The following is a 14,548-nucleotide window of genomic DNA, read 5'->3' as shown; positions in this document are numbered from 1 at the left end:
TCACCTCCTCCCCACGCCCACCCCTCACCTCCTCCCCACCCTCACCCGTCACCTCCTCCCCAGGCTCACCCTGCCTCTCTCCTCCTCACAGCGGCCCCTCACCCCTGGCTGTGCACACCAGCCCACCCCCATCCCCCCACCCCCATCTGTGTTCCGCTCCTGGGGCTCCTCCTGGTTGCCTTGCTGCCTCCCTGGTGTCTACACTACAGAAGGTCTGTGATCTCATCTCGTAATGATTTGGCTCTCCCTAGAGAAGATCTGTGATCTTCCCATGAGTTAGTTCTCCCCACATGCCCTGTCTCTGCCTGTGACCCGGTAGGGCTGGGAGGGCCCTCTCTTCTCTGCTGTCTTCCTGCCCAAGTTGGGTCATGCACAGCAGGTGTGGGGAATCCCTACTGAAGGAATGAAGGAACCACACCAATAAAGACAGGGAGGGCCACAGCGCAGACATGGGCACAGGGCAGGAATGTGCACACCGCTCAGACACAACCACCCGTGTATGTGGCCAGGGGCAGTCATTACCCTTTACGGTGAGCATGGCAGAGGTCCTCTCCTCCCCACACACGCACAAGTACTCCCCAGCATCCGCCACGGCCAAGCCACAGATCTGCAGCTCACATACGGCCCCATCCTGCCTCAGGCTGTGTCTGTCCCCGTCTCTGAGGCTCTCGCGCCCCTTCCTCCACTCCACGGCGGCCGCCTTGCTCAGCTCACACCGCAGCGTGGCCGTGGCCCCTTCCGTGGCCTCTTGGTGTCTCAGTCTTCCTATGAAGTGGGCAGGTATGGCTGGGGAGGGATGGACAGACAGATGCAGAAGAGGTCAGACACTGGGGAGCACTGGGGACAGGCCATGGCGAGACAAGAATAAGACAACTCCCACAGGACATGCCCCAGGGTGCCTGGAGGGCAGGAGTCTGGCTAGAGATGCTGGGTTCTCCTGGTTCCTTCCACGGCCCCAAAAGTGGGAAGGGATTCTATGGTGTGCTGGGAGGAGCATGGCACAGTCAGGAAGACTGGACTGGGACGGCAGACGTGAAAAACTGGACACCAGACATGACTCTGGACACACATGGTCTCACCCCTGACAGTGAGCACGGCAGAGGTCCTCTGCTCCCCACACACACACGAGTACTCCCCGGCGTCCACCACAGCCAGGCCACGGATCTGCAGCTCACACACGGCCCCGACCTGCCTCAGGCAGTATCTGTCCCCATCTCTAAGGGTCTCAGACCCCTTTCTCCACTCCACGGGGGCCGCCTTGCTCAGCTCACACTGCAGCGTGGCCGTGGTCCCTTCCGTGGCCTCCTTGTTCCTCAGTTTCCCAATGAACTGAGCAGGCAGAGCTGCAGGAGGGTCAGACAGACACAGAGAGCACCGTCTTTGGTCACCTGTGTTGGAGGCGGCGGCATCGCTGGGCCACATGGGCATGGTGGACAGAGATGCTTACCTGTCACTGTCAGGGTGGCAGAAGTGGTCTGGTCCCCGAAGGAGCATGAGTATAGCCCACTGTCCTGCGGCCGCAGGTCCCGAACCACCAGCTCCAGCATGGTGCCCTCCTGGCGTAGGCTGTATTTGTCACCTGGCCTCAGGACACTGTCCCCGCAGCGCCACTTCACAGGTGCGGCCACAGATGACAGAACGCAGCGCAGTGTGGCAGCACCGCCCTCCAGCACCTCCAGGTCCTTCAGGGCCTCCTGGAACCGCACCGGCCGGGCTGCAGATAGGCACAGGCTCAGCTCACCCCCCTGCCCTGAAGTCCACGAGGGGTCCCCAGTAGGGGGTGGAGGGCTGGGTACATCCCGCCTCCCCCTTCTCCTGTGGGGCCTGTGGCAGGGACCTCAGGACTTCTGGAAAGGGTCAGCTCTGAAGGTGAGGGGTAGAAAGGGTGAATCAAGTGGGAGAACAGTCAGGTGTCAGGGACCTGTGCCCCCCAAATTCACGGATGAAAGCCCTAGCCCAGACCTCCGAGTGTGGCTGTGACAAGGGAAATAAGGTCAAATGAGGTCACGGTGGGCCCTCAGCCACCATGGTGGCACCTCTTAAAAGGGAGATTAGGGCTGGGCGAGGCAGCTCTGCCTGTAATCCCAGCACTTTGGGCGGCTGAGGGGGACAGATCACCTGAGGTCAGGAGTTCAAGACCAGCCTGCCCAACATGGAGAAACCCCGTCTCTACTAAAAATACAAAAAATATTAGCTGAGCGTGGTGGCGCGTGCCTGTAATCCCAGCTACTCAGGAGGCTGAGGCAGGAGAATCGCTTAAAACCGGGAGGCAGAGGTTGCAGTGAACCAAGATCACGCCACTGCACTCCAGCCTGGGCAACAAGAGCGAAACTCCGACTCAAAAACAAAAAGGGAGATGGGCACACAGGCCTGCAGAGGGATGGCCCTTCAGGAAGGCGGAGGGTCTGCAGGGTGGCTCCTGTGGGTGGCAGAGGCCAGGGCAGGAGCCAAGCAGGGTGGAGCAGGTGCCAGGAAGTGCCAGGAAGCACATGGGGACCAGGGGCGCCCCACACAGGATGCATGGGAGCCCGGGTCATCCTGCCTTGGGCTCCCTGGGGGTGCACACACCCTGCCCTGAAGCTGGTGCTGCCTGACAAGAGAGCGGCAGGTGCCTAGCCCATGGCTGGGCTTCGGGCATCTGGGGCTCACCATGCACCCTGACGATGGAGCTGCTGCAGGCGCCCTCAGCCTCACACTTGTAGCGTCCGCTGTCCTGCAGGGCGGCCCCGGTGATGAGCAGCTGGGCCCGGTGGCCCTCGTGGCTCAGCTGGCAGCGGGCGGACGGCCGCAGGGTCTTCCCGTCCTTCGTCCAGCGCACGGGGATGTCGCGGGTACTGGTCTCGCACGCCAGGGTCAAGTCCTCGCCCTCTGTGACCGTGGCATCTGCGAGCTCCCGGGAGAAGACGCTTGGCTTCTCTGGGGGGCACAGAGAGAAGCAGGAGCATGTGGGACGCTGCCACACTGCCGCCGGAGGGGCCGATGGGGAAACCCTGGCTCTCACTGCGAACCAGACCACACCCTGGCTTGGCACCCACCAGCCACCCTCGCGCTGGGACCATGCAACAGGCTGTGGAGAGGGCAGGGCAGGCTTGGCACTTCACCCCATCACCTCCTCACCACAGTGAGGCTCCTGTCCTGCGGGGGATACAGCCTGGCCCGGACCGCGCCGAGCACGGTTCTGCAAACCTCGCAGATGGATTCATCCCGAAAGAGCCCAATTCAGCCTTCCGAGCTCCCCCGCCCCACAGAAGGCCAATGGGGCCTTCTCTGTGAGCCCAGGGACACCGGGCACTTGGCTGAACTATGTCCGCCTCTCCACCTGGCTGCAGCCCTGAGCGACGTGGGCAACGCGGGCATGCGACCCACCAGTGACCCTCAGGGCAGCCGAGGCCCGCTGGTCACCCGCCTCAAAGTAGATGGTGCCGGAGTCCTTGAGCGCCAGCTGCCGCAGCGTCAACACATGGTAGCCCCCGGGCTGGGCCTCGATCTCATTGAGTTCATTCGTATGCAGGGGTGTCCTGTCCAGGAACCAGTGCACAGGCTCGTAGTTGGCAGGGGAGATCCGGCAACGGAAGGTGGCCGAGGAGCCCTCCCGCACATCCGCGTCCTCCAGGTCCTCGATGACGTGCACCCGCCGGCCTGCAAAGGCACAGACTGCTTGGGGGCCCCACAGCGTCCAGGGTAGCTTGGCCAGCGGGGCTCCCCAGGACAGGCACTCCCCAGGACAGAGCAAGGTGGCTGTGTTTTAACAAGTTTGCAGGGACAGAACTCCAAAAACAGTAAGTGGGTCAGAGCTGAACAATCCAAAGATAGTTGTTTGAGGGCCACTCGGAGCCCCGAGCCCACCTCTCTGCACCTCGGGAGCCCTTCTGCAAGGCTTGCTGGGCAAGACCACGGCCTGCTGAGGACCACGCCGGCGCAGTCCTGCCCACTTTCCAAGCTGTGCTCCCAGAAGCGGCCGGCTGCCAAACTTGCTAATGCCGGCTGTGCGTGTCATTACAATTGTGCCATGAAATTAACTCCTCTAGTAACAGATGAAACAGGAGTGTGAAAAAATGTGCCAGGAGCGACGGCTCACGCCTGTAATCCCAGCACGTTGGGAGGCCAAGGCAGGTGGATCATGAAGTCAGGTGATTGAGACCATCCTGGCCAACATGGTGAAACCCCGTCTCTACTAAAAATACAAAAAAAAATTAGCCAGGCATGGTGGCGTGCACCTATAATCCTAGCTACTCAGGAGGCTGAGACAGGAGAATCGCTTGAACCCGGAACGATGAGGTTGCAGTGAGCCGAAGGCTCGCCATTGCACTCCAGCCTAGGCCACAGAGGAATACTCTGTCTCAAAAACAAAAAATAAATAAAGCTACAGTTGTGTTGAAATTTAAATCAAATGATTGGAAGATGGAAATCGTGAATTCCTAGAAATGAGGCTTTTTGGCAGTTGAATTAGGAATGGTAAGAGACAACGTTTATGAATATCGAGACGGGCCCTGCATTCAGATTCCTTCTGTGCACACGGTGCCCCGCAGGCGTGACTCCACAGAGGCCGACCCCGCCCGGGCCACGCGCACAGACAAAGCTCTCATCGGCGGATGGCACACGGAAGCGGCTTGGCCTCCCTGACCAAGCCGGCCCACATCCTCATCGGTTAAACTTTCTTTTTTTTTTTTGGGATGGAGTCTCGCTCTGTTGCTTAGGCTGGAGTGCAGTGGCATGATCTCAGCTCACTGCAACCTCCGTCTCCCGGGTTCACACAATTCTCCTGCCTCAGCCTCCGGAGTAGCTGGGATTACAGGCGTGCGCCACGACACCTGGCTAATTTTTGTATTTTTAGTGGAGATGGGGTTTCACCATGTTGGCCAGGCTGGTCTGGAACTCCTGACCTTGTGATCCACTCACCTCGGCCTCTCAAAGTGCTGGGCTTACAGGCATGAGCCACCGCACCCGGCCATGTTAAACTTTTGTTATCTTGTGACTCTCACTTTTGATGGCTTTATTTTTTCTCAAGACAGACTCTGGCAGTGTCGTACTGTCACCCAGGCTGGAGTGCCATGGCGCGACCTCGGCTCACTGCAACCGCCACCTCCTGGGCTCACGCAATTCTCCTGTCTCAGCCCCCGGAGTAGCTGGGGTTACAGGGGCATGCCACCATACTCGGCTAATTTTTTGTATTTTTAGTAGAGACGGGGTTCACTACATTGGCCAGGATGATCTCAAACTCCTGACCTCATGATCTCCCGGCCTCGACCTCCCAAAGTGCTGGGATCACAGGCGTGAGCCCAGCCACTTTTGATAATTTTTTAAAACATTAACTATGGGTACCAAGTTGAGATCATGGAGCTTTGCTGTGCTAACGGAATGCTTTCACCAGGGTCACCAAATCCATTGCAGAAAAATCAGTGATGATTCCTGGTTTGTGTTAGTTCTGATGATCAAGCCTGGGGCCTTTCATACATAGGACACTGTGAATGCTCTGTGGTCAGACCCCAGCAGGGACCTCCTGCAAACTCAGGTCTGGACACCAGCCCAGGACTGCAGAACCAAGTGGAGGCTATAGTGAGGGGCGGGGACTCTCCTGCCCTGACGCCAATGGGCCCCACGACCTGGCCCTGGCCATGGACCCACTGAAACTTCAGTTTTCTTATCTACAGCATGGAAAGGACAGTTCTCACTCTGCCTGCCACTCAACCATAGAGGCAAACAGTAAGATCAAAAAGCCACCTGCTCCCGGAAACTTAATCCCAATGTGGCAACACAAAGAGGTGGGGCTTTTAGGAAGGGATTGGGTGAGCGGGCTCTGCCCTCAGGAATGGATTAGTCCGTTCACGGATCAATGGCTTAACAGGTTAAAGCACTGTCATGGGAGTGGTGGCTTCACAGGAAGATACAGAGAGGCCCGAGCTGGCACCCTCAGCCCCCTCCCCATGGAATGCCGTGTGCCACCTCCTGGGGACTCTGCAGAGAGTCCCTGAAGCAAGGACCCTCACCAGATGTGGCCCTTGACCTTGGACTTCCCAGTCTCCAGAGCTGTAAGAAGTAAATTACTTTCCTTTACAAATGACCCAGTTTCAGGTATTCTGTTATAAGCAACAAGAGAAAGACCAAAATGTCAGAGTAACTCTGGGTGACAACCCTAATGACCGTCAGTTCTTCCCTGGGGGCACCTGAGGCTGCCAGGCATGGCCGAGTCAGGCTGTCCCTCTGGGACAAGGGTGACAGGGTGCATGTGCAGGTACACACAGAGCTCACGCATGGGGCCAGGCACCCACGCATGCGGAAGAAACACACAGTGACCGAATAAACACACGCGGAAGTGACGGCTGGCAGCTCGTTCACAGCCACGCTGCAGCCTCAGTGGCCACCCAGGGAGCACTCCACTACCCTCATGATAGGAAACCGAAGCTAGGCCTGTCCACCACCAAGTCTCCAGTGCCATCAAAGCCTGGGCCACGCACGTGGTCGCCTCACCTTGCACCAGGAGCCGGGCCTGGGTCCGGGCCTGGCTGATGTCGCAGGTGTAGGTGTCGCTGTCTGCCTTCTCCAGGGCGCTGATGGTGAGCCGAAGGGTCAGGCCCTCCTGGCTGAGCTGGTGCTTCCCTGAGGCCTGAAGCTCCAAGGGGCCCTTGCGCCAGGTCACGGTGGCTGCGGGGCGCTCCGTCTTGCACGTGAATACAGCTGTGCCCGTCTCCTCCACCTGCAGGTCGGCCAGCTCCTCTGTGAAGCGGTTTGCTTTTTCTGGGCAGGGAGATGGAAACAGAATAAGTGGGGCGTGAGGCCCGTGCTGGCCCCATTATCGTCCAGGCCTGGCTGCGGAAGCACTGGGACCTGGGTGAGCCCTTCCAGCTGGGACAGAGGAGCTCGGGCTCCAGGGGTGGCCCCCTGCCCCGCCAGGGAAGTGAGGACGCTCCAGGGCCAGGCACGGGGCTCCCGTGGCGTTTACCTTCCACGCGGAGTCTGGCTGTGCTCTTGGAAGCCTCCACCTCACACGTGTACTCGCCCACATCCTTGAGTGAGGCTCCACGGACAACCAGCGTGGCCATCGTGTCCTTGCAGACCACGTCATACTTCTGGCTTTTGCGGATGGCCTTCCCATCCTTCAGCCAGCGCACGGGGGTGCCCGCCCGCGACAGCTCACAGCGCAGCTCCACGTCCTCCCCTGGCGCCGCCCGCTGGTCTTCCAGGGGCTTCGTGATGACCACTGGCCTCTCTGAAGGGAGCAGGGACAGCTGCCCTTGAGGCCCAGCCAGGGCCATGGTGCCAGCCACAGCCCCAGGCACAGACCCAGCCAAAACCTTCCTCCTCCGCCAAGACCAGGACTGGGGCAAGGACGAGCGTTTGGGAACACTCGCTCTCTGATGACTAAGGCGACAGAACCTGCAACCCTCAAACTCTGGGCACCTCCACCCTCAGGAGCCTCAGAGTCCTGGAATGCCAGTGTGCCCACTGTCACCAGCGTGGGACCGGGAGGCAGGAAGATCAACCACCACAGAATTTTATCCATTGGCATCTTTCAGGCCAATGACTCGGTGTGGCCATGGTTGGCGTCCCAGGAGTGAGCCCCGCCTGCTGAGCTGCACCAACCGTGCACATCAGGGGTGCCAACTCAGGCGCTGGCAGTGACATCAGCGGAGCCCGAGGCTGGGGCCTCAGACCGGTGCTGCCAGACTGGCCCCGTGAGCCCCAGCTCTGGGGAGCTACCAAGCACTCAGGGCACTCGGACCACGGACTGGACAAGAATCCAGGCCCTCATCAGAGCTCAGAGTGTGGCCCCTTCCCCTAGAACCCAGCAGGTGCCTCAGGCCCCGAGGCTTCCAGAAGGGGAGTTGAGCCACAGCGGGGGGGAGACAGGCCCCAAAAGCACCCCCAGCAGCTTCTGCAGCTGGGGAGCCCAGCTCCTGGACCCCTGGGGACAGGCCCAGGCTCCCCACTCCCCAGCCCGGGTGACAAGCCCCCATCTAGCAGGCCCCGCCCACCTTTGACGATGAGTGAGGCCTTGGAGGTGAGGCCCCGCACAGAGAAGACCACCTCCCCAGCGTCGCTCAGCGCAGCCTCCCGGACCACCAGCACGTATTTTCGGCCCTGCCGTGTGGCCTCGAAGCGGCTGCAGCTGCCCACCGTCTTCCCGCTGACTGTCCACGTGGCCGGGTCGCTGGTGCTCTCATGAGACAGGACGCACTCGAAGCTGCAGCTCTGCCCCTCCAGCACCTCCGCTGTCTTCAGCCTCTTGGTGATGCCCACATGCAGGTCTGCGGCCATGGGAGACTGTCAGGCCAGCCAAGGGGATGGCACTGCCCTGGGCCAGACCCTGGGAGACATCAGAGCTTGCAGAGACCAGACCCCAGGAGGAGCCGGATCCCCCTGGTCCTTTAGAGGAATCAGACCCTGGGAGAGGCCAGGCCCCGAGGGGGAGGGTGGGATACTGCCTCAGCCAATGAGAAGACACCCCTCTGCAGGAGCTGGCTGCACCCTGGCATCTGCGTAACCACAGCTCTGAGCTCTAACAGGGGTGGCAGGGAGAGGGGGGACCCACGGTGGCCACAGGGAGGAAAGGAGGCGCTGGGCCCAGCTCCAGGACAAACTCACCGCCTCCTGCCCCGTCCCCATCTCGTTACAAGACTGTCGGGGACCAGTCACCAGGCCTGTTATGCCGCCTGTCACCCACACCAGGATGCCACTGGGACTGGGATGGGGATTCCCAGTCATGGAGCCAGGACAGTGGGCACACACGGGGCCAGGCAGCTGCCCTGCAGTTGGGGGACCTGCCCCTGAGAAGCAGGCAGGCTCCAGGGCACATGCGCCCACAAGGCTGCAAGACTGGGTTTGGAGATAGCTCCATCCTGCCAGCCCCGTGGCTCTGGGGCCTTGCTGGGGCCCTGTGAAGGACAGAGATGCAGCCTACTCCCGGCCCCTGCCTGGCATCTCAGCTTCTGCCTGGTCATCCCCATTGGTGCCCCCACACTGGCCTGGTGGCTTCTGCGCAGACACAGCCCCTGGTTCAGGGCAATATCCCTGGCTGTGCCCCTTGGAGCACACTGGGCAGGGAGAGCACAGCCTCCAACCCTGGCTCTGGGACCCATCACCCCCGGGGCCACCTGCCTGCACCCGGGCCTCACAGGACCACGTCAAGCCATGGTTCCCCTAGGAGGTCCCCCTGGCCTCTCCAGCTCAGCAGAGCAGCCCCTCAATCTCGGAGAACGACGTGGGCCGCCCAGGTGGTGGCCGGCCCCACCCCCAAGCCTAGCGTGCCCCCCTTCCCGGAGCTCCCCTGTGCCCGCAGCCACACACCGTGCACGCTGACCCGGGCCCGGGTCTCCTCGGTGCCCACGTGGCAGGTGTACAGGCCGGCATCCTCAGGGCTCAGGTCGTGCACCACGAGCCCCCGTGTGCCCGCCGTGTGCAGGAAGTCATACTTGTCGCCGGGGCCCAGCTGCACGCCGTCTTTGCGCCACACCACAGGGGCCTCGGGGTCAGAGACCTCACACTCCAGGGCCAGGGTGCCGCGCTCCTCAGCGGACAGGTCGTCCAGAGCCTTCAGGAACACGACCGGCTTTGCTGCAGGAGGGGTGGGAGGGTGAGGGGAGCACAGCGCTGTCCCATCCCTAGTGGGGGCCCCCGCAGGCTCGCGGGACGGCTCACCTCGGACCTCCAGGCGGGCGGAGGTGGACACCTTGCGGGAGGAGGCGCGCACCGTGCCCGCGTCGGCCCTCCTGACGCTCTTCAGCACCAGGCTGTGGTGCCGGCCCTTGTGGGAGATCTCGTGGAAGCTGTCGTTGTACAGGGGTGTCCCGTTGAGCGACCACTCGACCTCCTCGTCCTCATGGGACAGCTCACAGGAGAAGCTGGCCTGGCCCTGCTCCGTGACCTCCACGTCCTGCAGCGGCTCTGTCACTGCCACCTCCCGTGCTGCAAGGACACAGCGGGCCTCAGCGCCCATACCACCAGGAGACCCCTCCCCAGACCCTCTCAGTGGCCCCGTGCCCCTCATGCCCCACCTTCTACGGTGACCTCAGTGCTGCTGTGGGCACTGCCCGCCTGGCACCGGTAGACACCAGCATCAGCAGGCACCAGCCGGAGGATGCGCAGCTCGGCCATCTGACCCTCCAGGCTCATCTTGAACTTCTCAGAGGGAGACAGGGGCGTGTCACCCTTGTACCACTGCACAGCCTTGGGGGGCGGCCGGAAGTCGCAGGACAGGACCACGGACTGCAGCTCACGGCCCGTCTTGGGCTCCAACGGCCGTGCGAGGATGACAGGAATGTCTGCAGGGAGTGGGGACAGGCTGGGCCACAGGGCCACAGGAACCAATCACCCTGCCCTGCCTGCCAACCCTGCCCTACTTGTCTATGGCCCTGAACCAAGTCCTCCCCTGGCCCTGAGCCACTGTGGGAAGTAGAAAAGTTCCTTTTAAAAGTTTTCTTTCTTGTTAAATCATAAGTGTGCTAGTAACTCTGTTAAGCCTTATCCTATGTAGCTGTTAGACATGCCATGCTTACAGACACATAGTACATTCTGTGTCCTTGTACTTAAACTAAGACATCTGTGCTGGACGTGCTCACAGGCAGGTCCCAGCTCTCCGTTGCTTTCACCTGTTTAGAAAGTTTTAAGTTGTTAGCCCATCAGGTTTTAGTTTAGATGGTGAGGTCTGGCTCCAGCCAACAGAGATCAGACACAGCAGTAAGGATGACCCCAGATGCGTAAGGGATAAATGTGTGTGTTTTCCTTTGTTCACTGTACTTTCATGGCACGATGGCTAGTGAGGGTACCCTTCCTGCAGCCCAGAAAATAAAAACAGCGTTTCTGAAAGATCCTTTTGTCTCAGAGCTGATTTTTCTTTTCGGCACCAAGCATCTGTTTCCAACAGCTGCGTCCACCGTTCCGTGAACTATCTTCCCCTGGCCCTGAGCCGTGTCCCCCGTGGCCCTGGTCTGTGTCCTCCCCCAGCCCTGAGCCGTGTCCCCCATGGCCCTGGTCTGTGTCCTCCCCCGGCCCTGAGCCGTGTCCCCCGTGGCCCTGGTCTGTGTCCTCCCCCTGCCCTGAACAACATCCTTTCATGACCCTGAACTGTGCCCACTCACTGCCCTGAGTCATCTCCACGGCACTGCCCTGTACCCGCCCACAGCCCCATCCAGGCCTCCCAGCAGCCCTGAACCTTGTCCTCTTGTGGCTCTGCCCCGTGTCTCACCTGAGACCACCAGGCGGGCAGAGGAGCGGGACTTGCCGATGGTGAAGTGCACGGGCCCGGTCATGGTGGAGCAGGTCCGCCGCAGCGTCAGCCGGTGCACCGTGCCCTCCTGCTCCAGGCCCACGTTTCCCCCGTCCTGCAGCACCGTCTTCCCCAGGAGCCACTTAGGTGGCCGCACTGAGGGGATGGAGGTCTCACACTCAAACCAGGCAGGGGCGGGCTCCATCACCGTCACGTCCTGCAGACCCCGCACGATGGTGATGGACTGCTCTGTGGGGAGAAGCCGGCGCTGGCAGGTCCCGAGGAAAGGACAGGCTGCCCCTTCGGCAGGTTCCTTCCTGGGAACAAGCCCCTGCCCGCCACGTGCATGCTGGCATCCTGCTGAGTTGCCTGGACCCAGCGTCTCCGGGAGCACAGGGCAAACCACGACCCCAAGAGACACCCCCACACACAAAAGCTGCCCTCCTGCCCGCACCTTCCACAAAGAGCTGTGCGCTGGTCTGCACATCACCAGCGTCGCAGGTGTAGGTGTCCTCGTCCTCCGGCTGGACGTCACTGATCACCAGCTTGCGGTAGAGGCCATCACTGACCAGCTCATACCTGGGCCCGGGCTGCAGCTCCCGACCGCCCTTGAACCACCGCACCTGGGCGCTGGCCCGGGACACCTGACACTCCAGCACGCCGCGGTGCTTCTCCATGGCGATCTTGTCCCGCAGCGGGCGCACGAGGGTCACTGGCAGCTCTGTGAGTGTGGTGGTGATGGGGCTGGGTCAGAGACAGTGCTCAGGGCTCCCAGGCCCAGGCTCTGACAAGGCACTGGGAGTCCTGGACAGCCAAAGGCCTGGACCCAACTAGCTCCCAACAGCCATGTCTGCCCACCAGGGGTCAGGGTGGCCAGGCCGAGTGTGCCCCAGGAGCTGTGCTAGGACCTACTACACAGAGCTGACCAACAGCAAGAGTAGTGTGTCTGCCTCCGTGACTGCCCCCTTCCCACAGCGTAGCCCACATTCCCATTTCCACTGCCCAGGTCCCGCCCAGAGCAGGGCAGGCCCTGCCCATGTAGCCCACCCACTCCAGTCCTCTCCCCAAGCCCCCATTTCGGCACCAGAACTGCATACCCTAGTCCAGCCCCAGGAATCACGTCCCTCCCCACAAACCTCTGGCTTGCCCCACCCCCCCGTCCCCACCCCTCGCATCTACAGAGCCCCCTCCCTGCCACCCCAGCACCACTCCCCCCAGCCATCCTCCTCCTCAGGGCCAGCAGATGGAGCCCCCACCACCCCTCGCCCTGGCAGGGCCTCAAGCCGGGTCTCTCCAGCACTCGCTGCAGCCTGAGGGAGAATTCATCAGGACCCTGGTTTTAAGCAAAAATCCCCTCATGGCTGCTTCTCCAGCCCTTATTTTCCTGCCAGGGAGGTGACAGCCCCTTCCCTCCTCGTGAGTCCTTGCTGTCCCGGTCCTGAGAGCCAGCCTGGGGCATCCGGGCCTGAGCTGAGCCAGCTGGCCACACACACAGACCATCCAGGCCCCGCCCTCCCTCCCCTCAGCCCCCACCTCACCCTTCACTCGGAGCTGGGCTTGCGATTCTGCATTTTCGGCTACAAATTTGATCTCTCCTGCATCTTCTGCCAGGACCCTCCGATAAATGAGTGTGTATGTCCTTCCTAGGGACAAGGGATGCTCAGCATGGGTAGGGCAGAGGAGGACCCGGGCCGGGCCATACCCACCGCAGCCGCCTGCCCTCACACCTTCCTGGCGGATGCGCACGTTCTCGCTGGGACGAAGTTTGCTGCCCTCCCGGAACCACTGGCCAGGCACGTCATCGTGGGAGACCTCGCAGGAGAAGGTGGCCCCGTCCTTCTCCATCACTTCCACGTCCTCCAGGGGCCTCACGATCTGGATGCTGCGGCCTGGGGTGGCAAGGGAGGCCCTGCCAGCCAGCCCCGGATGCACAGAGCCACTCCCAGCAGCCCCCGCCCGGTGCGCCCCACCCAGTGCCCCAGCACGCTGAGGGTCGTGAGGATGGAAGCAGAGCGGCCAAGCCCCTGGCTGGGGACCATGGAGTACAGGAGGAGGTGCCTACACCTGCCACGCCCCACGTGCCCCATGCAGCCCTCACCTTGCACCTTCACAGAGGCGGAGCTCTGGGCGTCATGGGCATCACACACATACGTGCCCTGATCTGTGAACTCGCACCGGTAAATAGTGAGGCTCCTGCAGGCGCCCTGGGCCGCGATGCCCACTGTCTTGCCAGCCCGCAGCTCCACACCGTCCTGAGGAGCACAGAGGCCCAGTCAGGCGCTCAGGTGGCTCCGTCCTGGGGTTCCACTCGGGCCCACCCAAGTGAGGGGAGGGGAGGGGGCAACGGAGTTGGGCGGCGGGGGGCGGAGAGGCACCTTCAGCCAGCGCACATCCACAGTAGGACGAGACAGCTCGCACTCCAGGGTAACCTTCTCCTTCTCGGTGGTTACCACGTCCTGCAGTGGGCGGCTGAAGCTCACGGGCAGCTCTGCGGAGGCGGAAGCGGGAGGTGAGAGGAGAAAAAGGGCTCAGAGGAGCCTTCAGGGTGGGGACGGGGACGGGGACGGGGACAAGTATGGGGCAGTGCACGAGCTTGACGGAATTATATGGGGCTGGCTCACCCAGGTCCTCACAGTCCCCACCGGCCTCCCCAGGGCCCCCTTGGGACAGGCGGATGTGCTCTGTGCTGTGTCCCGCCGGCTCCCCCACGCACCAGTGACCACGAGCTGTGCCGATGTGTGCACGCCTTCTGCCTTGAAGACCACCAGGCCACTGTCCTCAGGCCGCAGCCCAGAGAGCGTGAGTGTGTGCGTGGGACCCCGCGCAGCCAGGTGGCACGTGGGCCCCAGCTGGAGCCGCAGACCGTCCCGAGTCCAGCTGCCCTCCACGTCTGCGTGCGACAGCTGCACCTCCATGGTAGCTGTGCCCTGCTCCTGCGCTTCCACTGCCTGCAGGCCCCGGACCAGCCGTACCTGACGCACTGCGGGGCACATATGGGGCGTGGGTCAGCCACTGCTCTGGGACCCTCACCTCAGAACCCTTGGGCACAGTCGGCTTCCCCAGGAGTTCAGGGAGGGCTCTGGCAGCTGCCCCATGCCCACCCCCAGGGCTCGCCCCTCCTGCAGGAGGCCTACCCCTCCCCCACCCTTAGGACCTGCCCACAGGGCCTGCCCCCACCCTCAGTGCCCCTCCTCCCTTCTCCCTCCTGCCCTCAGTGCCCAGCCTTGCTCCTCCCTCTTCCCCTCAGTGTCCCCACTCCTCCCTCCTCCCTTCAGTATCCCTCCTTCCTCCTTCCTCCCCCCGCCTCAGTGCCCCTCCCCATCCTCCCTTCCCTCCTCCTCTCCC

At 62.1% G+C, this 14,548-nt stretch overlaps 1 protein-coding gene across 43 annotated transcripts in view; it reads right to left on the bottom strand.

Moving 5' to 3' along the window:
- Positions 1–14,548, bottom strand: part of OBSCN (obscurin, cytoskeletal calmodulin and titin-interacting RhoGEF) — a 174,023-nt gene that overhangs the window by 88,554 nt on the left and 70,921 nt on the right. For 41 of the 43 annotated variants that reach the window (XM_037739755.1, XM_037739768.1, XM_037739769.1 and 38 more), the window contains 18 exons: positions 13,917–14,183; positions 13,579–13,691; positions 13,302–13,455; positions 12,931–13,092; positions 12,742–12,846; positions 11,658–11,924; positions 11,183–11,452; positions 9,993–10,259; positions 9,637–9,903; positions 9,286–9,552; positions 7,974–8,246; positions 6,941–7,207; positions 6,469–6,735; positions 3,367–3,639; positions 2,650–2,916; positions 1,448–1,714; positions 1,080–1,343; positions 523–786 (listed from right to left, as the gene is read on the bottom strand). In XM_037739755.1, coding sequence (XP_037595683.1) covers positions 523–786; positions 1,080–1,343; positions 1,448–1,714; positions 2,650–2,916; positions 3,367–3,639; positions 6,469–6,735; positions 6,941–7,207; positions 7,974–8,246; positions 9,286–9,552; positions 9,637–9,903; positions 9,993–10,259; positions 11,183–11,452; positions 11,658–11,924; positions 12,742–12,846; positions 12,931–13,092; positions 13,302–13,455; positions 13,579–13,691; positions 13,917–14,183 — 4,281 coding nt within the window. The remainder of the gene's footprint in view (positions 1–522; positions 787–1,079; positions 1,344–1,447; positions 1,715–2,649; positions 2,917–3,366; positions 3,640–6,468; positions 6,736–6,940; positions 7,208–7,973; positions 8,247–9,285; positions 9,553–9,636; positions 9,904–9,992; positions 10,260–11,182; positions 11,453–11,657; positions 11,925–12,741; positions 12,847–12,930; positions 13,093–13,301; positions 13,456–13,578; positions 13,692–13,916; positions 14,184–14,548) is intronic. The other 2 variants (XM_037739762.1, XM_037739761.1) reach the window with 2 other exon arrangements.

The sequence above is a fragment of the Cebus imitator genome, unplaced genomic scaffold (genome assembly GCF_001604975.1).
Source record: "Cebus imitator isolate Cc_AM_T3 unplaced genomic scaffold, Cebus_imitator-1.0 Scaffold75, whole genome shotgun sequence".
NCBI classification, from domain to species: Eukaryota; Metazoa; Chordata; class Mammalia; order Primates; family Cebidae; genus Cebus; species Cebus imitator.
This window is presented reverse-complemented; position numbering and strand designations above follow the sequence as displayed.